Source organism: Palaemon carinicauda, chromosome 31, assembly GCF_036898095.1.
Source record: "Palaemon carinicauda isolate YSFRI2023 chromosome 31, ASM3689809v2, whole genome shotgun sequence".
In the NCBI taxonomy this organism is placed as follows: domain Eukaryota; kingdom Metazoa; phylum Arthropoda; class Malacostraca; order Decapoda; family Palaemonidae; genus Palaemon; species Palaemon carinicauda.
The window spans coordinates 65849659-65872890 of NC_090755.1; the positions used below are offsets into that span (position 1 = coordinate 65849659).

Here is a 23232-nt window from a genome sequence, read left to right on the forward strand (position 1 = left end):
GACTGTCTGGGTCGTACAGACAACTCCTTAACGGGTTGCTGAGGTTGCCGCACTGCGTCACAACAAGTCACTTCTGTTGGTTGTTGAACGTCTTCCCCGTGACACATTGACTCCGTAAACAAAAAATCCTCTAACAAGGACTAAGCTTGGACTGCATGTCATGCAACACAGCTCAAGGTCTATGGGAGCAGGTGTGGTAACAGACGGGATTAGCGACTGAAGTGGAACCATAACCTTCCCTGGAAGCATGTTATGCTTAAATAAAAGTCCATAAGAGGTTATGCAGCTAAAGGCTCCCTCCAAATGACAGAGTCCTCAAGGGAATATCAGAAGGAGGGAGAAAAGAACTTTCTCATCTACAGGGACCTTATCCTAGAAAAGCTAAGTTCTCTGAGTGAGGGTTCACTGGTGCAAAAGCAGCAGACTAGAAGGCAACGTTATGAAACTGCTTGACAGTCTAATGAGTTGGCAACAACCCAAGATGTGTGACTGAGAAGCATGCGGTAAGGTATGCAGAGCATGATGTATGCAGAGTATGCTGTATGCAGAGCATGCTGTATGTAGAGCATGTTGTATGCAGAGCATGCTGAATGCAGAGCATGCTGTATGCAGAGCATGTTGTATGCAGAGCATGCTGAATGCAGAGCATGCTGTATGCTGAGCATGTAGTAAGCAGAGCCTGCTGTAAGCAGAGCCTGCTGTAAGGAAAGCAGAGCGTGTGCATGGCGTTTAACATTTCTCAGAAATTCCATGACCAGTGCTAGAGTGCTTTATGCATGCTTGCATGGGGTTTAAAAATCAACATAATGTTTACCTTACATTCATAACTCATGATTCATATTTTTGCCATGGTTTGAAAAAGGAGGTAAGGTATGCTGAACAGCAGAGTCAGAACGAGCTGGAACAACAATAGTTGTGGTTTCCTCTTCAAGACTCTGTTGAGGGAACACCTTGCTGAGCGGTTGGCGGAAGCGGAGTAGCAAGTTCCAGTTCCTGTGGTGTGAGCGGAGCGCGATGAGGAAGAGGCTGCGCAGAACAAGGTAAATGTCTCGCAAGCTGAGGCTCCTGAGGCGCAAGGCTAAGGTGTTGTGGTGCTTGCCTTGTGGAGGGTTGAGCTCGCTGCAGCGAGAGCTGAGGAGACTGACTCATGGACGGGAGAGGTTGTTGTACCTCAACCGAGTGTTGCATCACTGGTGGAGCAGCAAGTGGAGGCGGAGGAAGAGAGGTATAATCCTCCTGATCCCATTGTAAAGGTTGCCTTAAGGAAGGCGGAGGCTGAACACCACTGGGAACAGCAAACTCAGCACGTGGCTCAACATCGTACGCCTGGCAGGTGGTACTGCGATCAGGCGGAGCGAGCGTAGGCGGAGGGAGTGTAGGCGGAGGCGGAGGAGCAACACTCTCAGCCCGACACTCACGCATCAAGTCCGAAAGCTGTGCTTGCATGGACTGTAGTAGAGTCCACAACATCGTACGCCTGGCAGGTGGTACTGCGATCAGGCGGAGCGAGTGTAGGCGGAGGGAGTGTAGGCGGAGGCGGAGGAGCAACACTCTCAGCCCGACACTCACGCATCAAGTCCGAAAGCTGTGCTTGCATGGACTGTAGTAGAGTCCACAACATCGTACGCCTGGCAGGTGGAACTGCGATCAGGCGGAGCGAGCATAGGCGGAGGGAGTGTAGGCGGAGGCGGAGGCGCAACACTCTCAGCCCGACACTCACGCATCAAGTCCGAAAGCAGTGCTTGCATGGACTGTAGTAGAGTCCACTTGGGGTCGGCAGAAACTACAGTAGGCTGAGGTAAAGCCTTAACAGTCGAGCTCTGTTGTGGCAGAACCTTACTCCTCTTAGGTGGAGTGCATTCAACTGATGACTGAGGAGAGTCAGAGCTAACCCAATGACTGTGAACTCTAACTTCGTACGTCTGGCATATGTCTGGACTTTACGTTTAAAAGGTCATGAGACCTGAGACCAGCGTTTTCTCCCCTAAATTTCTTCTGCAGACGAGCAAAATAAGGGCTCAATCGTCTGCGGGTGGGAGTGACGGTCTCGGTAAGACACGCCCACAACCACCGAGGATACTTCTGTGCGCCGATCAAGGCCTGCTGAACCCTTCTGCCCTTCGACATTGCTTCTCCCCTGGGCTTGGGAGCTTGCAAGAGGTCCCGGACTGGGAGGACGACTGGCGCGCACAAAAGTACCCTCACGCACAACACTGACATACTTTGCGCTAATCAATTATCACTTTGATTTCTGTTTGCACTTATTTCACTGAACTCGAAACTTTAAGTGGTTTGTACCTGAAACACGCAATTCTATCCTTTCTCAAAAGTTAGTAATTGCGAAAACAGAATTACAATGTAACAGAAAAATCTAATGAAAGATAATTCAGTGGCTGGAAAGAGACTAAACACTAGATCACTCTAGAAACGTTTAGTTTCTTCCCCTAAAGAGACTAGGGAGAAGAGCAAAAACGATAACGACGTTACTCGTACGCCTGGCAGGCTTGAATGAAACGTTTATCCTCTTTCTCCCTCCGTCTCTATCTCTCTCTCTCTCTCTCTCTCTTGACTTAGAACCTGAGAGAAGAGCCCAATCATATATATCGTTAAAACATATTATTGTTAAAGGAAAAAACTGAAAAGTTCCTTTATTAGGATCAAAACCATTAAGTTAAGAAAGAATGAACAAAACGCTATACACGGTTACTCTTACTGCAACGTGAAACCGTGAACATTCTTTCTCTATCGTAACGATAGAGTGCAAGTTGAACGTTCTGAACGTCAACAACTGCAGAGACAAAACAAAACGTTAGTTCAACTTTGAAAACAGTACGAGACTATCAAAGAAATTCTTTCAAACTCTGTGGCGGAAATAGCATAATATGTTAACAGGTAAAACCGAAATGACGGGCTCAATGTTAATTAACTTCGGTACCAAGAAAAGACCGCCTACTATTAGGAAGGTCGAATATAAACAAATATAAAAATTAATTTTAATAAGTTTATAATAAAAGGAAGTTAATCGAAGAGGCCTATAAGATGCGGAGAGATATAAAATAAATCTATAACTTTTGTTAAGCAAAATTAAGAAAGAGAGTCTATACTCTCTTAGACACCAACACTTCCGTCTAAGGGAAGGGTCGGCCATTGAAAGGTGAACGAGAGTTCATACTCTCTTCGTCACCATAATTAATCAAATTAATTCCAAAAGCTAACTAAGCTAATATAGAAGTTTCCAGTAAAGCGGCAGCCGAAATCAAAGAGAAATACTTCACCAAAGTCGTGAAAATACTCCAAGAACATAAGCGTATCCCAGAACGTCTTGCCGGAAGCACGACAGAGGAATAATTGAGGAGGTGTCAACAAGAAGTACTTGAGTACCTGGCCACAGGTGGCGCTGGTAAATACACCCCCTTCTAGTATTGTGATAGCTGACGTATCCCTCCATAGAATTCTGTCGGGCAACGGAGTTGACAGCTACATGATTATCGGGTAAGTTTAATATTGAAAATTTATTTTTTATGTTTATTATAAATGGAAAGTTAATCAAAGAGGAAAATCTATAATTAATTTATAACGTGATAAGATAATTACTAAAAACCTAAACACACTTCCGTCTAAGGGAAGGGTCGGCCATTTAAAAGTGAAAGAAAGTCCATACTCTCTTTGTCACCAAAATTAAATCTATCCAAAACGAGTTCAAGATTTAAGATGAAGATAAAACACCTGCACTGCGAAAGCTCAAACCAGAATATAGTACTTCACCAAATATGATGGGAAAAACTCCAGGTTTCAACAGCGAGTAAAGTACGTCTTGTCGACACCTCGACAGAGAGAAAATTGAGTCTTTGTTTACATAAGAGCTGGGTATCTGGTCGACAGATGGCGCTGTTGGGCACACACGCTGGCGAGTTTTTTCCGTAAAGTTTGTCTGTCGAGCAACAGAGTTGCAGCTATATATTCACCGGCTAAGTTAAATATTTAAAATTTATTTTCATGACATAAAACACACTTTACTTTACAATCAGATAGTTATATGACCACTTACATTTCCAAGGCATAAAATTTGCGATAGTTGGCGTATTACTTCGCGTTTGTAAAACAATGAAAATTATCTGGTTATTTGCATTCATTTTTCTGAAGTACTTTTAGCCTTTGTATAACCTTACTGAAATGCATAATTAATGTAGGGAATGATTCTATCCTATGTTATTACATAAGAAAGAAACCTTAATAAAATATTGTATGGCCCATTGATATATTCAGGAATAATTACTCCAAACCTTACACATACAAAACTCAACAATAACATACAAGAACCCTGGATAAGTTACAGTATTGTATACTATTTCATAAACAATGTACAGTACTCAATACTTTAGATAGAATCTAATACAAAACAGTACTGTATAACGTATGTATAATATAAATTAATTGTTGCATTAGACTATACTAATATTCAATGTTTCTTTCAGGACACCTTGTTACCTCTGATGGGACACGACGTTATGATACACGATAGTGTTACCTGCCAGAAGAGCACTGAATCTGTACCTTATCCCAGTCAGAGGCAGCCAGGCCAGTGGGTGGGAATGCCCTCACTCGGTCTACAGTCAGATATGTTGAAGCCAGATACAGATGTTCCAAAAAAATTTACAAAAGAGCCAACAAAGAATAGCAAGAAGCCTTTTTCATCAAAGAAAACAGCAGAGAGCCCAATTTTGGACCTAACAAAACATGACTCGAACCAAATTCCTCCTGGTGCAATAGCAAACAGACCGAAAGGAAGCCTCAATCAAGAAGGAAAATCAAAGTCTGTAAACAAGATGCAAACCGGTAGCCTTTCACATGTAACGAAAGCCTTTAAGAGGGAGCCAAAAGTGCCTCAAAAACTGAAGAACAACTCGCACCACATAGACCCGGCAAAGGAAGAAGAAATTAACCAAGCAAGTGGCATAGTTGTGTGCCCCTACTCATGCCGACCTCATTTACATACTGAATGGAAATATTGTTAAACACCTACATATAATAAAGTCATTAAATTATTTTTTTATAGTTGATTTCTAAACATCCATCATCTGTCATTACTTAAATATAGTTTAGGAGAAGAAATCAGCATGGACTGGTGTACAGCTATAAAACTTTAAACGAGGTGTAAACAACCATTACAGTTGTTACCAGTGGTAGTGGGAAGAAGCACTGCCAACAACCTACCCCCACTCGTATCTTCTTCACTTTGATCACTAGCAGGACTTTCTCTTGGAGGTTAGGTAATGGCCGGTAAAGTATGTGTAAGAACTCCAGGTTTGTATTGTTAGGAAAAATTACTTCCAAATTTGTCATTTGTTCCTACACAAAATACAAACCTTACTTTCTTTACAGAGGAGACTCACTTCGATGGGTATAAGTTCCTTCAATTGGTTGAAAATTTAAACCCGGGATTGCAGAATCCCAGCATGATAATGCGGAGGATATGCATCCTTACACCTCGTAAACCAGTGGCTTATCCATAACGTGTTGCCAGCCGAAGTGAAAGTTAATATGAAATATAAGAACGAAACTGTGACTGTCAAGGGTATACATAACAACAGGTTTGTAATTATACACACTGACAGCAGATATCTCCCAACTCCCCCTTGTATGGAGATTGGGGGAGTGACTAATTTACACTAAATATATTTTAGCTACAAAGTAAAATGGGGCTTACCTGCAGTCATAGGAGTTCTAACCGACAGAGCCTCCGGATGCTATGCCCCAAAGAGAGGGAAAGATGAAGAAACAAAGTCTTGTCATTCCTTATTCACTTATCATCCTAGACTAACGTTGTAACTTCTGCCCTCGAACGACTGCTGATAGTTCTGCGAGGAGCTAAGGCACCTAAATCACTTGATGTAAATTGGAATCAAAGGATGGGTGTTATGTCTTGCAGGTTGGTGGGCAGTGAAAGTGGATTGTATTCTCTACACCCCTGCTTGAAGTACATGCATCACAGAAGTTTTTGAACACCAGAGATGAGCTTATGCCCCTGATGTCTTGTGCTTTGTGGATGCGAAAAGGAAGGATTGATAGCTCGGTTAAAGACCTACCTGATCAATGAGGAGACTGTGTTTCCCATAACTGTCTTCTTAACCCTGCCTTAGCTAACAAACAGCTGCTTGATTGGCGGGCGAGCTCTTCGAGTTCCTTTGAGATAGCACCGTAATGCTCTTACAAGAAACAAAAACAGATGCTCGGGATCATTAGCAACCTCCCGAAGACTCAAAATCAGGAAAGATCTGAACATAGGATAGGAAACTGTCAGATTCTGAGTATTGGCAACAAAACACTTGAACAAAGCCAAACATAACCTGACCCATCCCCTTGAATGGGCAACGTCATACGAGAGACCATGCAACTCTCTTACCCTTTTAACAGAGGCTAAGGTAAGAAGAAAGACAGTTTTAAACGTGAGATTGCAGTCTAAGACCTGGTGTAAAGTAACATAAGAAGCTCCTTTCAAGGAAAGGCCTTTCACCACTTTCATGGAGGTGGTCTTAGGTTTGGCTGAGGGCAAGCCTGTTTGAAACTCCATGTGAGCATAGTTAGCTCTATTAAGGAGGAAATATCTAACCCTTTGTCTAAAGATCTGGCTAAAGGTCGAGCAATAGCTATTTGCAGCTGAGACAGAGCAGAGTTTTCCTCCTTTGAGATAAAGTAAGAATTTGGCAATTAGGGGTAGAGTGTTACCAATTGGAGAGGCACCCTTTCTGCGACACCAATGACAGAGGATCACCCACTTTGCCTAATAGACTTGGGGTGAGGACCACTTGATGTATCTAGACATCCCCCTCTGAGAAATGCTGGATAACCCTCAGGCATAAAGATGTAGGAATCCCAGAGCGTGATGATAGATATGAATATAGGTTGAAATATCATCATCATCATTACTACTTCCTAAGCTACAACCTTAATGGGAAAAGCTTGCAATATCATTACAGTATCATCCTTATTACTTCCTAAGCTACAACCCTAGTTGGAAAAGCAAGATGTTATAGGCCCAAGGGGTCCAGCCGGGAAAATAGCCCAGTAAAGAAAGAAAATAAGGAAATAGATAGAAGGTTGTGAAAGAGGGGCAACTCCCTCAGCACCTCTGTCAGCAGTAGTAGGTCTGAGAATCATTCTGCTAGTGGCCACAGTGGAGCTGTTAAGGTCATCAATAGATTGGTTGACAATCTTACCGTGTTGAGGAGCATGCTTATTAGGCAGAAATGGGGGAACACATATACACAGGTATATATATGATCCTACAGGTGCTGGAAAACATCCTGGAACGCTGCTTGTGGATCAGGTACTGGCGAGCAGTACATCGGGAGTTTCCAATTCATAAACATCACAAACAGGTATAGTACACCATCTGCGAACCCCACAGTTATTACTTTGTTCGCTATCCAAGAATCCAAAGTCCACTCGGAACGAACTCCAGTATCTGAGACTTCCTGGTCAATTCGCACCCCTCTCTTTTGATGTTTATGTGAGGACCATCAATTCTAGGGGGAGGAGAAAGAAGATCTACCTCTCTGAGCAGATCCGTATCCAAGATTCACCAACTCAGGTCTTCCTTTTGCTCCAACCCCACTAGAACATGCCTTCCGGGGGAATCTCAGGGGGTCGTCAACTCCCACAGAGGTGACCTCAAGTGAAGCTAGGTGTCCCAGCAGATATTGCCACTGGTGTGCTTATGGCAAGGTTTGCACCAAAAACTGGTCAGCTACTTCTTCAAGTCTTGGAACCCTTTCTTGGAGTACAAAAGACTTTATCCCGTGGGGAGTCCATCTTCATGCCTAGATATACCAGATTTTGTTTGGAATCCAAAAACAACTACTCTAAGTTCACCACAATCCCCACATAGCGGCAAAATGCGAGAAGCATGGATTGGTGTTGTAGAGGGGTCTCCACAGAGTCTGCCAGGACTGGCCAATCATCTAGGTAACGAAGGAGACAAATACCATTGGCATCTGCCCAAAAAAACTAAAGTGAACACCTGATGTGCTGTTGACAGATCGAAACGCAGCACTCGAAACTGGAATGTTTTTCCATGTATCATAAATCTTAGATACTTCTTTGATGACAGATGGATTGGGATCTGGAAGTACGGTAAACATTTATCAGGTCCAATGTGAACATAAAGTCTTTCGGTCTGACTGTTTCTGTGGTCTCCATCTTAAACGGAGTCTGAAGGACAAACTCGTTCCATGCCGGGAGGTATCTGACTGGTCTCTAGCCTCTAGACGCCTTCTCAACAAGAGCGTCAACTGAAGCCTGAGGACCCATCGATGACCTCCTAGAGAATGCACTTCTTTGTCATGGTCTGGAATTTTTCCTATAGGGCAGTGCCCTTCACCAATCTCTTTGCAAAGGACAGAGATCTTATTAGAAAATGAATCAGGGGAAGTGGAGTTGATGAATGGGACAACATACTCTTTGTGGAGAACAGTGACTGTCCAGGTGTCGGCTCTGTGGTGTGCCAATACTGCCACCTGAGTTGTAGGCACCCTCTCAACAGCGGAATAGCAGGAGGAAGGACCATCGTAGTGGGATTGCCAACCGTGTCAACCACCTCTCCCCCCCCCAACGTCCCTGAAAGGATGGTTTGAAAGGAACTGACTTCTTAGCAGTATTCTGGTTAGAAGGGTCTTTCACGGATTTATGAGTTTATCTCACAAGACGCTCTAGGTGTAAAAGGTGCTGAAGAGGCGGGACAGGATCCTATGGCCCGATGTAAAAGGGAGTCCTGGCTTGGTTTCCAATACTTCTCCGTAACCCCCTCCACATTGTCAAGAAAAACAAGGACGGAGACTTAACTGGAGGGTTACGGAGAGCCTCTCTCTTCGGAACATCTTTCTAGAACCCAGGATCCAGTTGGCCTACTGGTTTGCTGCGTTGCGTGTCAACAACTCCATTGCTCTCACACTTGAGAGAACAATATTCTTGAAGACCCGTAGCTTCTCAGGATCAGAGGGATCTTCAGGTGTAGCTAAGAAGCCAACAGTTCCGTACCAGTGGTCCATCCAGGAGGAAGCCTGAAGAGATGCTTTTGGCAATCTCTCCACGTCCTGAGCCTCAGCAATGAGAACGTCATCATTTGTGTGACTAGCTACTTCAGTCAAATCTTGAGACAAGGCTGACACTGCTTGATCAAATGCCAGAGGAGACTGAGAATCATCCTGGATAGTGTAATACTTCCTCTGTCTCACAAAGAAAAGAGAAAGTAGCTTCGATAATTTGCTATCTCTAAAGAAATCCCGTCTCGCAGATAACTGCTAGTTAACATGGTTGTTCCAACCATTGTTGGTTTGTTGGCTCTTGGAGCACAGCATAGAATATCTATAAATGCTTCTCTCCCCTATGGAGGGGAGTAAGGGGCCTCCATGAGTCAGTTGACTACTGTACATGGATGCAGGCAAGAACCTGTACAAAGGAAGATTTTGACTAGCCTTACTGTCGAAACCAAGGTCAACATCTGGGGCAGCCATAAGGGAGCGAGGCCTTGGAGGGACTACTCTGACCTGTAGTGCTGGCTCTGCGGTTGTAGCTGCTGGGAAACGCTTCTTTATATTTGAGTTCTCCAAGGGTTTGGAGGCCCAGTTCTTCAGCAGGTATCTGCATCCTTCCACTCATGGGGCTTCCCCATGAAAGATGCAAGAATGCTCGAGGATGCCTCTTCTAGTATTGAAACTGTTGGCTTCTCTGAGGCTAGCACTGGAATGGGCCAGGGAGGTGCCTCCAAGGTGAAGGAATGCACGATCTCAATAGGCAAGAGCCTGTAAGTCAACAAAAGACCTTATAGATCTTGGGATGGTAGGTGTCGCCGGCCGGGGACATGACAGGTCGACACCATCTTTAACCAAGTTTAATAGGACCGATTCCGATCCTCTCCCACTCCAAATCAATGCCCGATGTCTTGGCTTTGATCCTGAAAGCCTCTTAGGGGCATTACCACCTAGAAGCATGCTCCTCTAGTACCGAGAGTGGCATCTGGGGAACAACAGTTGGAAAAGGCATTGGACACCTAACAACTGTGGGAGCCGAGCGAGAAGGCTCATGCACAGGCTGAGATTTTCTAATACAAGGTGCTGACTCTTAAATTGTGCAATTCTGAGGCAGAAAGGGATGCAGGAAGGTGTTTTAACTTCCCAACGGACCTGCCTGGTGTCAAGTTCGCAACACCCGGGTCAACTGGAAGAGGACTAGCATGTGCCCCGTGTGCACATAAAGCCGAAGATGTTGGTTTGTCAACCGCCTAAATCTTAGGGATTGATTGATTGATTGAAAGTTTTCTGGCATCCTGACATCTAAGGTCATTGACGCCGATACCATTTACTGTATATGAAAATTAAAAGCAAATTCAATTAAAACCATAAAAATTAAGAAGTCATTACAATGGTTAAATAGTTTTCAGAAGACCTGCTTCTGAAATAAATCTAAAAATTCCGCTCGCATAGTAAGACACATCATGTCCAAGAATCTTGGCAAGGATAAACCTGCCATCCTCACCTCGAGCCTCAAACAGATATCTATTTCTTAAGTTAGTAAAATTAGGGCATTCGGTCAACAAATGCCTCACTGTTAAAGGTACTAAGCAGTCCTCGCAATACGGTTGGTGTTGGCCCTTCAGCAGAAACTCGTGTGTCAACCGTGTGTGACCAATACGGAGACGACAAAGAGTCGTCTCCCATTTTCGGGGAATCATGTTATACCTCCAAGGTGATATGATATTTGTTACTTCCCTCATTTTATTGCCATCTTGACTATCCCAGTGCTGTTGCCATTTATCACATACCAATTTCTTGATGTAAGGTAGGAAATCGTTACATGGAATGGGATACCTCCTTGGTAGCAATTCGGATGCCGCATTCTTCGCCAGTAAATCTGCCTTCTCATTCCCAGACACACCTACATGTGCTGGAACCCAACAAAATCGAACAGTTATACCTTTCCGTCCAATAATAAAAAGCCATTCTAAAATCTTTAAAACTAGAGGGTTACTAGAATTAAAAACTTCTAAAGCCTGAAGAACACTCCTTGCATCACTAAAAATTGTAAAATTACCCTCCTTTTCCAAAGCTATTTTCTCAATAGCGGTTAATATGCCATACAGTTCGGCAGTAAATATGGAAGCTGTTAGAGGAAGTGCACCTCTACAGTTAAAATCATTACTATGTACTCCAAATCCAACGCCAGCATCAGATTTGGAGCCATCAGTATATATAAAAGTCGATCCTCTATGTTCTTCAACATGTTCCATAAAAAGAGACCTGGATTCTAAGTCAGTCAAATTCTTTTTAACTCCAATAAAGTATCTACAAAAAGATATGTCAGGTAATTTCCATGGAGGCGTTGATGATACCTTGAATGGAAGCACCTTATTTCTAATTATATCCAGATTGTTTAATAATTGGTTAACCCGAAACCCAAAAGGTTGAGGAGATTTTGGGTGCAACTCAAAGTAGGTTGAGTGCCTTACAAGGCTTGCAGTTTGAAAGGCTGAAGAATTGGGGAGTCTTTGCAATCTAAACCAATACCGAATAATAGAGGACATTCGGTAAAGGTCCAGAGGCAACTCCCCAGCATCAACAAGGAAACTTGTGATAGGGGAGGTTCTAAAGGCTCCTGTGGACAATCTAATGCTAGCATGATGTATTGAATCTAGTATTTTTAACCGGCTTGGGGTTGCTGAGTAGTATATTTCGCATCCATAACTAATTTTGGAAAATATCAAGGCCTTGTATAATTTTAAAATTGTATTGCGGTCTGCCCCCCATGATGTATGGGACAGGACTTTTAAAAGATTCATAGCTTCAACACATTTAGCTTTTAATGTTTTTAAGTGAGAAACCCATGTAAGCCTACAATCAAATATCAACCCTAAAAATTTTGCTTCACTTGCACATGGGATCCGTTGACCTTTGATGTATATATCCGGGTCTGCATGTACTCCCCGTATACGACAGAAATGGACAATTGTAGTTTTACTTGTTGAGAACTTAAATCCATTCATATCGGCCCAATGGATAATTTTATCAATAGAGAGTTGGATTTTTCTCTCAACCATTGCCATTCTGGCTCCAGCAAATGATATGGAGAGATCATCCACAAATAATGTTGCAAGAACATCCCGGGGAATGACTGAGGATATCCCATTAATTGCTAGTGCAAAAAGGGTTACACTCAGCACACTCCCCTGAGGAACTCCTTCTTCCTGGCATTTACTCTGTGATAGAGCTTCCCCAACTCTCACTTGGAAAACTCCATGTGAAAGAAATGACTGGATGAATAGTGGTAGCTCACCTCTCAATCCGCACTCATGGATTCTTTTAAGTATACCGTATCTCCATGTGGTATCATATGCCTTTTCAAGATCAAAAAAAACTGTCACATGGTGCTGTTTGGAAGCAAAGGCTTCACAAATGGAGGACTCAAGTTGTATCAGCACATCAGTTGTTGAGTGTATTTTCCTGAATCCACATTGAATGGGTGATAAAATATTCTTCTTTTCAAGGTACCAAATCAGTCTTGCATTGACCATCTTCTCCATGATTTTACATAAACAAGATGTCAATGCAATAGGTCGGTAGTTTGCTGCTAAAAACTTGTCCTTACCGGGTTTTAAAAAGGCTAAAATAATTGCTAGTTCCCAAACACTTGGATAACTAGTATCATGCCATATTCTATTAAAAATGCTTAAAATAAATAACTTTGTATTAAAAGGTACATGTTTAATCATTGCATATGGAATTCCATCGGGTCCAGGGGCTGTATCGTTACAAGTAGCAAGAGCAGAATCAAATTCTCTTTCAGTAAAAGGAGAATTGTATGACTCTTGCTTTCTTGTTGCGAAGTTTAAAACTTTCTTTTCTTCATTGCTCCTATACTGGTGACCAGGAGCTGCTTGACACTTGCGCGATACATTTGAGAAATGGTCAGCCAGGGCATTGCTAACTTCGGTTGCTCCAGTCATATACTGGCCATTTATCTTTAACACTGGTGGTGGGTTTGGGGTGAATTTTCCTGCTATCTTTTTGACTTTCCTCCACACAGATGATGTTGGTGTTCTACTGTTGATGGAGGAAACAAAGGACATCCAAGACTGGCGCCTAGCTTCTTTCATGGCACGGCGGAACTGTGCTCTACATTTCTTGTATATGACTAAATTCTCCTCATTACGGTGCATGCGCAATCGAGTTAAAGACTTTCTTGTGGCTCTGTGCAGGGCAGTTAGTTCTGACGACCACCAGGGGACTGGTCGTCGTCTGAATATCCCAGTTGTTTTGGGAATGGAATTCACTCCTGCTGTGTGAAGAGTTCCATTAAGTAAGTCTATGGCATCATCAACTCTTTCAAACTGTTCTGCATTTCCTTCAATTTCACTTAACTCCCGAAATCTATTCCAGTCCGCCTTATCAAGATTCCATCGAGGTGATCTTTGTAAAGGTGGACCATTGTTGGTGTTTATAATGATTGGTGCATGATCACTAGTATGCCAATCATCTAATGTTCTCCAATTAAAATCGAGAAGACAGTTAGAGCTTGCAACCGATAAGTCAATGCAGGACAAGGTACCTGTCTGTACATGAAAATGTGTGGGCTCTCCTGTATTGAGGAGTCCGACATCTTCATTCTCCAAAATTGACGATATAATATTACCCCTTGCATTTGCTAAAACATCACCCCATAAAGGATGTCTACTATTAAGGTCTCCTAGTAAGAGAAAGGGTTGTGGGAGTTGTTTAATCACCTCTACTATATTATCATATGTTATCATTTGGAGGCAAGTAAAGAGAACAGATTGTGTATTTTCTCCCTATATCAATCTGTACAGCCACTGCCTGCAGAGGGGTACAGATAGACAAAGATATTTGGGGAACATCTCGACGAACGTATATAAGACTTCCCCCATGGCTCCCTGCTCGTTGATCATATGGTGTCCTATAGCTAACATACTCTCGAGGACAAGGAGTATTAGCATCGAGCTTGCTTTCTTGTAGACATACTGTTATAGGGGAGTGCTCACGTATGAGGAGCTTAAGTTGTTCATATTTCGCCCTTAAACCCTGGCAATTCCATTGCAGAATGGTGGAAAAAACTATGTTTTATTTTTTGGAAGACACCTTAGATGAAGTCTTCCCATTGGCAATATTTGATCTAACAATGTTTCCCGGAGGTAACTCTAGAGAGGATCTTGATATAGTGGGTTTTGTGTTTCTCTTTTTCTTTGTGTCCTTTTGATCTAATTGTTGAGGAGAATGGTGGACCTCAACTTGAATTTCTGATTGGTTCAATTTACCTTCTAGTTGTTCAGAAACATCAGCAGACAAGATATCATATTTATTGGAAGTCGTGACTTTAATGTTTCTTATGGTAGGAGGAGAGAGGGAGGGAGGTCTCTCTCTTTTTCGATTAAAAGGTTGTGATCTGTCAGGTTTTTGCGACTTCCCCACTACGGGTTCACCAGGTAAATTGGTTTCGAGTGCAACCTCCATCAGATCAGGCAAGGAAACGGCCTGTGAGAGGTTTGTACTATTGTTTAAAATCGGAGTAGTTGGCTTTTGAATAATTTTCAGATCTTTAAGTGTCCGTTTTGATTTTTCCACAATTTCTGGATATAGATTTTCGATGGGACTTTCAACCTCTTTAACTACTTTCATTTGTTTCTTTATCTTAGAAGTAGAGATATAATTTTCGTCTGTGTGGTTTGACAAGTTTTTCTTCAGAACCATTGAAAAAGGTTCCCCTGGTCTTATTTGCTTTTCAAGAGCTCTTTTACGAGCCTCTTTAAAAGTAACCCTTTCCATGGTCCTAATGGCCTGGATTTCTTTTTCAAAAATAAACTTTACACAGCTTTTAGATGTAGCTGGGTGTGCTTCCCCACAATGTATGCAATTAGGGTTTTCTATGCATACTCCATGACTACTTTTTCCACAGTTGGCACAAACAGCTGGCTTATTGTTTAGTTTTTCTTTACATTTCTGGCTTAAATGGCCATACATTTGGCAATGATAACATCGCAATGGTGACGGGATATATGGTTTTACCTTCAAAGATAGCCATCCAGCTTTTATAACATTTGGTAATCGGCATTGATCAAATGTTATAATCAGAGTAGCAAGAGGGATACGTTGTTCTCCAACTCTCTTTCTCATTCTGACTACTTTAACTACTCCTTGACTTCTCAGTTCATCCTCTATTTCTTTCTCCTCTATATCCAACAATTCTGGAGCATATATCACACCTCTACTCTGGTTGAAAGTAGGGTGTGAAACGCATTTTACGCTATGACCATTCAATGTTGTAAGTGTTTTTAACCTTTCACCTTGTAATGGGGAGAGTGTCTCTATCAAGAGACTTCCATTTCCCTGGGGTAAAATTTTTGGCTGCCCTCCACATAAGGTAACTATTTCTCTATTAGCTTTAAAAACATTTATACGCTCATTTCTTCCGTTTTCAAATTCCAAGATAAAAAATTTTTCATAATTCACTACTTCATAGTGACCAGGTAATACTTCTACTTTTCTATATCTTTCTGTACTGTCATAATTTTTCACTCTCTCTCTCTTCTTCTCTAGCATTTTATTATTCACATGACGTGAATAAGGTTCTAACGTTACAATGTTAGAACCCGAGTTGGAGCTGTCTGTGCCGAGGTCCATGTTTGTATTTTCCAGGTCGTCAACAGAGGTGTTGGGTTTTTTTGAAAAAGCAAGCCGGGTTATCCACCTCTTATCGGAGGATGTCAGTCCTCCTATCCCATGTGGCCCAACACGAGAAGAGGCTTCAGCGGGGACCAGTCCTCTATTAGAGAGGGGCTGCCTCTCTTAAGGTGGGCGTACACTGGTCAGTGGGGGTAGTTAGCCCCTCCCACCGTCGACTCCAATGCCTGGCGTCAACCATTACCCGCAAATATGGGTGACTTAAGACCGGATCACTGGAGCCCGACTCTTAACAGACTTGGTCTGCACCCAATGGGGTCTGCCAGAGGGTGATGGCGTCTAAATTGGCACAGGTTGAGATGGAATGCACTCCATCCCACACTCTGCCAAATACAAAGCGGCATCCAAAGTAAAATCGAACATGCCAAAGTCGTCAACAATATCGAGCCCAAAAGGAAGAGATGGGAGGAAAAAAGAAATAATCAAAAGTAAAAGAGAAAGTGCTGACTGATTTAGTTGAATCGACAGCTGGGCACCGAGGTCCAATGGGAAATAGTTCCCACTGTTCATTAGAGCCCAGCTGCTAATCCCTAAGCCCCCCATCCTCGTCAAGGCTTCAGCATCTGGGGGGTAAATCTTAGGGAGTTCTCTGCACCCAAGGTCTGCTTACTGATAAGATTCAAAGTGTTTTTTTACCTGGTTCAATGAACATTGAACATAAGGTGAGCATTTTGTGGTTCTGTGAAGAAACTGTCTATTGTACAATGCCTTCCTGCTACTTGGGCACGAGGTGGTGTACCTAAACCGTCGATATTATGTATGAGACTCGCGATCTTTAAGAAGTGGGATGCCTCTCCCATTTCCAATGACCTGTTGCTTCTACTGTCACTTCAATTTATTTTAGGGAATCCCAATAACAATAAAGTATCTGGTTCTAAGACTGGGCCCTGATGGTATGGACTCTAGTTTTGGAAAGACTAGAGCTTTTAACTCTCCCTTAAATATCTTTCATTCCTGATACATGTGTGGAGCTACAAGGGAAGAATGGATATAAGCCCTTTTAGGAACCCATAATAAAATGGAGATAAGAAGAAAGGCTTTCGCTCCCTCTCTGACATTGAATACTACTCATGCATATCCCACAGATTCCCTATACCTTAAGCAGAATATGGGAGAGAATCGGATCTCTGTCTCTTAAAGGGTTGTTGTTCCCAATAGGCACATGTGGTTAAGACAGGAAATGGCAGATATTGTTCTGCAGCCCTTTCTTCTTTCATGTGAGATCACTAGTTTAACCTGAAAATTACAAAAATTTCTTGATTTTAGGACTAGACCTAAACTTAGAGCTATTGTTAAGAACTCTGATACCTGAACAGGAATACTGTATTATAAATTTTATTTGAGATGTATTTTTCCTAGCTATACAAATATGAGTCATCTAATGGGTTACTTCCAGTTTTGTGATTGCGTCAAGCTATGCTGCTGGGCAGCCAGAGCGCATGACGGGCTACGCTTGTATCCAGTGTCTAGTCACAACACTTCTGGTTAATGACTTAAGGGGTGGCTGAGGCAGGATCTTTGGTAAATGACTCAGGTTTGTACAGCTAGACAAATACAAATTATATAAAATGTAGTTTATTCCTACGCGGATACAAATTTTGAGTCATTTAATGGGGAGTCTTTGTTAGAAGGGAGGAAGTCCCCATGTTGTAGGAGGTCTGCCCTTTACTCCAAGATACAATTACTATAAATAATAGCAAGAGATCTAAGTGAATTATTTGTGAAGAGCGCAGACAGTTTGTACGAGGCAGGGCCTTCTGTTCTAATCCAAAAAGCTTTATCAGTGAAGTGATATGAACATCAAGTGACTTGCAATATCAATATATACAATATGTTATTTTCCTTAGTAAAATAAATTTTTGAATATACTTACCCGATGATCATGTAGCTGCAACTCTGTTGCCCGACAGAAAAAACCTAAGGTCGGGATACGCCAGCGATCGCTATACAGGTGGGGGTGTACAACAACAGCGCCATCTGTCGAGTAGGTACTCAGGTACTTCTTGTCAACAAGAACCAATTTTCTCCTCGGTCCACTGGGTCTCTATGGGGAGGAAGGGAGGGTCCTTAAATTCATGATCATCGGGTAAGTATATTCAAAAATTTATTTTACTAAGGAAAATAACATTTTTCAATATTAATCTTACCCGATGATCATGTAGCTGATTCACACCCAGGGTGGTGGGTGGAGAACAGCATACATGTTAACATTAGAAGCTAAGTATCCCGTATTTCATTTTAGCAGTTATTCAAAATAACAAACATAAAATAAATAAGTACCTGGTAAGGAAGTCGACTTGAACCATTACTCTGCCTTTTTAAGTACGTCTTCCTCTTAGGATGCTGAGCGACTCCTAGGTGCTGAAGTATGAAGGGCTGCAACCCATACTAAAGGACCTCATCACAACCTCTAATCTAGGCGCTTCTCAAGAAAGAATTTGACCACCCGCCAAATCAACCAGGATGCGAAAGGCTTCTTAGCCTTCCGTACAACCCAAACACAACAATAAAAAGCATTTCAAGAGAAAGATTAAAAAAGGTTATGGGATTATGGGAATGTAGTGGTTGAGCCCTCAACTACTACTGCACTCGCTGCTACGAATGGTCCCAGGGTGTAGCAGTTCTCGTAAAGAGACTGGACATCTTTAAGGTAAAATGATGCGAACACTGACTTGCTTCTCCAATAGGTTGCATCCATTACACTCTGCAGAGAACGGTTGTTTGAAGGCCACTGAAGTAGCGACAGCTCTAACTTCATGTGTCCTTACCTTCAGCAAAGCAAGGTCTTCCTCCTTCAGATGAGAATGGGCCTCTCTAATCAAAAGCCTGATGTAATAAGAAACTGCGTTCTTAGACATCGGTAAAGCAGGTTTCTTAATAGAACACCATAAAGCTTCTGATTGTCCTCGTAATGGCTTTGTACGTCTTAAATACCATGTAGTACTTAAGAGCTCTTACTGGGCATAGTACTCTCTCTTGTTCGTTTCCAACCAAGTTGGACAGGCTTGGGATCTCGAACGACTTGGGCCAAGGACGAGAAGGAAGCTCGTTTTTAGCTAAAAAACCAAGCTGTAAGGAACATGTAGCCGTTTCAGATGTAAAACCTATGTTCCTGCTGAAGGCGTGAATCTCACTGACTCTTTTAGCTGTTGCTAAGCAAACGAGGAAAAGAGTCTTCAAAGTGAGGTCCTAAAAAGAGGCTGATTGAAGCGGTTCGAACCTTGCTGACATCAGGAACCTTAAAACCACGTCTAGGTTCCAACCTGGTGTGGCTAACCGACGCTCCTTTGAGGTCTCAAAAGACTTAAGGAGGTCCTGTAGATCTTTGTTGGTGGAAAGATCTAAGCCTCTGTGGCGGAAGACTGCTGCCAACATGCTTCTGTAACCTTTGATCGTAGGAGCTGATAGGGATCTTACATTCCTTAGATGTAAAAGGAAGTCAGCTATCTGCGTTACAGAGGTACTGGTTGAGGAAACTGAATTCGCCTTGCACCAGCTTCGGAAGACTTCCCATTTTGACTGGTAGACCTTGAGAGTGGATGTCCTCCTTGCTCTGGCAATCGCTCTGGCTGCCTCCTTCGAAAAGCCTCTAGCTCTTGAGAGTCTTTCAATAGTCTGAAGGCAGTCAGACGAAGAGCGTGGAGGCTTGGGTGTACCTTCTTTACGTGCGGCTGACGCAGAAGGTCCACTCTTAGAGGAAGAGTCCTGGGAACGTCAACTAGCCATTGCAGTACCTCGGTGAACCATTCTCTCGCGGGCCAGAGGGGAGCAACCAACGTCAACCGTGTCCCTTCGTGAGAGGCGAACTTCTGCAGTACCTTGTTGACAATCTTGAACGGAGGGAACGCATACAGGTCTAGATGGGACCAATCCAGAAGAAAGGCATCTACGTGAACTGCTGCTGGGTCCGGAATCGGTGAGCAATAATTTGGGAGCCTCTTGGTCATCGAGGTAGCGAACAGATCTATGGTGGGCTGACCCCACAGGGCCCATAGTCTGCTGCAAACATTCTTGTGAAGGGTCCACTCTGTGGGGATGACCTGACCCTTCCGGCTGAGGCGGTCTGCCATGACATTCATGTCGCCTTGAATGAGCCTCGTTACCAGCGATATCTTTCGATCTCTTGACCAGGTGAGGAGGTCCCTTGCGATCTCGAACAACTTCCTCGAATGAGTCCCTCCTTGCTTGGAGATGTACGCCAAGGCTGTAGTGTTGTCGGAGTTCACCTCCACCACCTTGCCTAGAAGGAGGGACTTGAAGTTTCTCAAGGCCAGATGAACTGCCAATAGCTCCTTGCAGTTGATGTGAAGTGTTCTTTGATCCGGATTCCACGTGCCCGAGCATTCCCGTCCGTCCAGTGTCGCACCCCAGCCCGTGTCCGATGCGTCCGAGAAGAGAAGGTGGTCGGGGGTCTGAACAGCCAATGGTAGACCTTCCTTGAGAAGAATGCTGTTCTTCCACCACGTCAGCGCAGACTTCATCTCTTCGGATATAGGAACTGAGACCGCTTCTAGCGTCATGTCCTTTCTCCAATGAGCAGCTAGATGATACTGAAGGGGGCGGAGGTGGAGTCTCCCTAACGCGATGAACTGGCCCAGCGATGAAAGCGTCCCTGTTAGACTCATCCACTGCCTGACTGAACATCGGTTCCTTCTCAGCATGCTCTGGATGCATTCTTGGGCTTGACTGATTCTGGGGGCCGACGGAAAAGCCCGAAAAGCTCGACTCTGAATCTCCATACCTAGATAGACAATAGTTTGGGATGGGACGAGTTGGGACTTCTCTATATTGACCAGGAGACCCAATTCCTTGGTCAGATCCATAGTCCATTTGAGATTCTCCAGACAGCGACGACTTGACGGAGCTCTTAAAAGCCAGTCGTCCAAATAGAGGGAGGCTCTGATGTCTGCCAAATGCAGGAATTTGGCAATATTCCTCATCAGTTTGGTAAACACAAGAGGTGCCGTGCTTAGGCCAAAGCACAGGGCTTGGAACTGGTATACGACCTTTCCAAAGACGAACCTTAGGAAAGGTTGGGAGTCTGGATGGACGGGGACGTGAAAGTACGCGTCTTTTAGGTCCAACGAGACCATCCAGTCTTCCTTCCTGACCGATGCTAGCACCGACTTCGTCGTCTCCATGGTGAACGTCTGCTTGGTGACAAAAGCATTGAGAGCACTGACGTCCAGCACCGGTCTCCACCCTCCTGTCTTCTTCGCTACCAGGAAGAGACGGTTGTAGAAGCCCGGGGATTGATGGTCCCGGACTATGACTACCGCTCCCTTTTGTAGCAAGAGAGACACCTCTTGCTGTAAAGCTAGCCTCTTGTCCTCCTCCTTGTAGTTGGGAGAGAGGTTGATGGGAGTAGTAGCTAGAGGGGGATTGCGCAAGAACGGAATCCTGTACCCCTCTCTTAGCAACTTCACAGACTGAGCGTCTGCACCTCTGTTCTCCCAAGCCTGCCAGTAGTTCTTGAGCCTGGCTCCCACTGCTGTCTGGAGAGGAAGGCAGTCAGATTCTGCCTTTTGAGGACTTGGAACCCTTCTTCTTTTTGCCACGTTGACTGTCGGCACGGGTACCTCCTCTGCTGGAGGTTCTGCCACGAAAGGGCGGGATGAACCTAGACGCTGGTGTGTCCATCCTAGGTCTAGGCACGGAAGGTAAAGCTGTGACTTTACGTGCGGAAGACGCCACCAGGTCATGGGTATCCTTCTGGATCAACGAGGCAGCAATCCCCTTGATCAGCTCTTCCGGAAAGAGACACTTGGAAAGCGGAGCAAACATCAACTCCGACTTCTGGCATGGTGTGATCCCCGCAGACAAGAAGGAGCAAAGGTGATCTCGCTTCTTAAGCACTCCGGACACGTACGAAGCCGCAAGCTCGCCAGACCCATCCCGAATGGCTTTGTCCATGCTTGACATGATAAGCATGGCAGAGTCCTTATCCGAAGGGGAGGTCTTTCTGCTTAACGCTCCCAAACACCAGTCCAGGAAGTTGAAGATCTCAAAAGCACGAAAAACTCCCTTCAACAAATGGTCCATGTCCGAAAAGGTCCAGCAAATCTTGGAGCGTCTCATAGCCAGCCTGCGGGGAGAGTCAACCAGACTTGAGAAGTCGCCCTGGGCAGAGGCAGGAACTCCCAAGCCGGGTTCCTCTCCCGTGGCATACCAGACGCTAGATTTGGAAGCAAGCTTGGTAGGTGGAAAGATGAAAGCTGTCTTCCCCAGTTGCTTCTTGGACTGCAACCACTCTCCCAGTACCCTCAAAGCTCTCTTGGATGAGCGCGCGAGTACGAGTTTCGTAAAGGCAGGAGCTGCTGACTGCATGCCTAAAGCGAACTCAGAGGGAGGTGAGCGCGGGGTTGCAGACACAAACTGGTCCGGATACAACTCCCTAAACAGGGCAAGGACTTTCCTAAAGTCCAAGGAGGGAGGCGTAGACTTGGGTTCTTCTATGTCGGAGTGCGGATCGTCCAAATGCGCAGCTTCGTCGTCATCAGATACTCCTTCATCCGAATGCTGAGGAGGAAGTGGCAAAGGTGGAGCAGAAAGCTGAACGGCTGAATCCGGCAGCACGGGTGCATGCGCAGCTGCACTGGATCCAACATCATGCCGCTGCTGGTCAGTCTGCGAGCTGGCAACAACAAAAGCGGAGTGCTGGTGCGTCGGAGGGACTGCCGTGGGTTGCGGAGACTGCCGCATTGCGTCAAAACACGGCAGCTTGACAGCACCTTCCCACTGCTGATGCGGTAGCTCACGCATGTCAACGGAGGGTGCCGCATGTCGGCTAACGTCAACATGCGTCTGGCAGGGTCGACTGCGCATCGGTGGTGGAGCTCTCACAGGCGGAGTGTGGGAGCAGGCAGCCACAGTATCTGCTGAGCGCACAACCGTGGCAGGTTGTAGGTTAACAGGTGCAGTGTCAACCTTCTCAGCACGATACTCCTGCATGAAGGAAGCCAGCTGAGACTGCATAGTCTGCAGCATAGACCACATAGGGTCTACCGTTGTTGGTGCGGCAACAGACGGAGTGATTGCCTGCTGCGGAACCACTCTACCTCTCTTGGGAGGTGTGCAGTCTTTGGAAGACTGCGGCGAGTCCGAACTGACCCAGTGGCTACACCTGGGCCGTTGGACTCGCTCGGAAGGGACCTTGCGCTTGAGAGGTCGTGAGACCTTGGTCCAACGTTTCTTCCTAGAAACTTCTTCCACAGACGAGGAATGAATGGGCTCACTCGTCTGTTTGTGGATGGGACGATCTCTGCAAGATACGTCCGCAACCACTGAGGGTACATCCGTACGCTGATCAAGGCCTGTCGAACCCTTTGGTCCTTCGACATTGCTTCTCCCCTGGGCTTGGGAGCTTGCAAGAGGTCCCGGACTGGGAGGACGACTGGCACGAACAGATGCACCCTTATGCGTAACACTGACACTGACACTTTTCACCGCACTTGCACTCACTACACTTCCCACTGCACTTTTCTCT

The 23232-nt window shown here is 44.5% G+C and overlaps 2 protein-coding genes across 2 annotated transcripts in view; both read left to right on the plus strand.

Moving 5' to 3' along the window:
* LOC137624484 (uncharacterized) overlaps nucleotides 1-5046 on the plus strand; it is a gene marked incomplete at its 5' end in the record, with an annotated part of 36315 nt that extends 31269 nt beyond the window's left edge. Inside the window, one exon of the mRNA XM_068355268.1 lies at nucleotides 4476-5046. Within this exon, the coding sequence (XP_068211369.1) occupies nucleotides 4476-5015 (540 nt within the window). The remainder of the gene's footprint in view (nucleotides 1-4475) is intronic.
* The window catches only part of LOC137624491 (GTP-binding protein Di-Ras2), a 611765-nt gene that overhangs the window by 206778 nt on the left and 381755 nt on the right, over nucleotides 1-23232 (plus strand). The gene's annotated exons all lie outside the window — the stretch shown is intronic.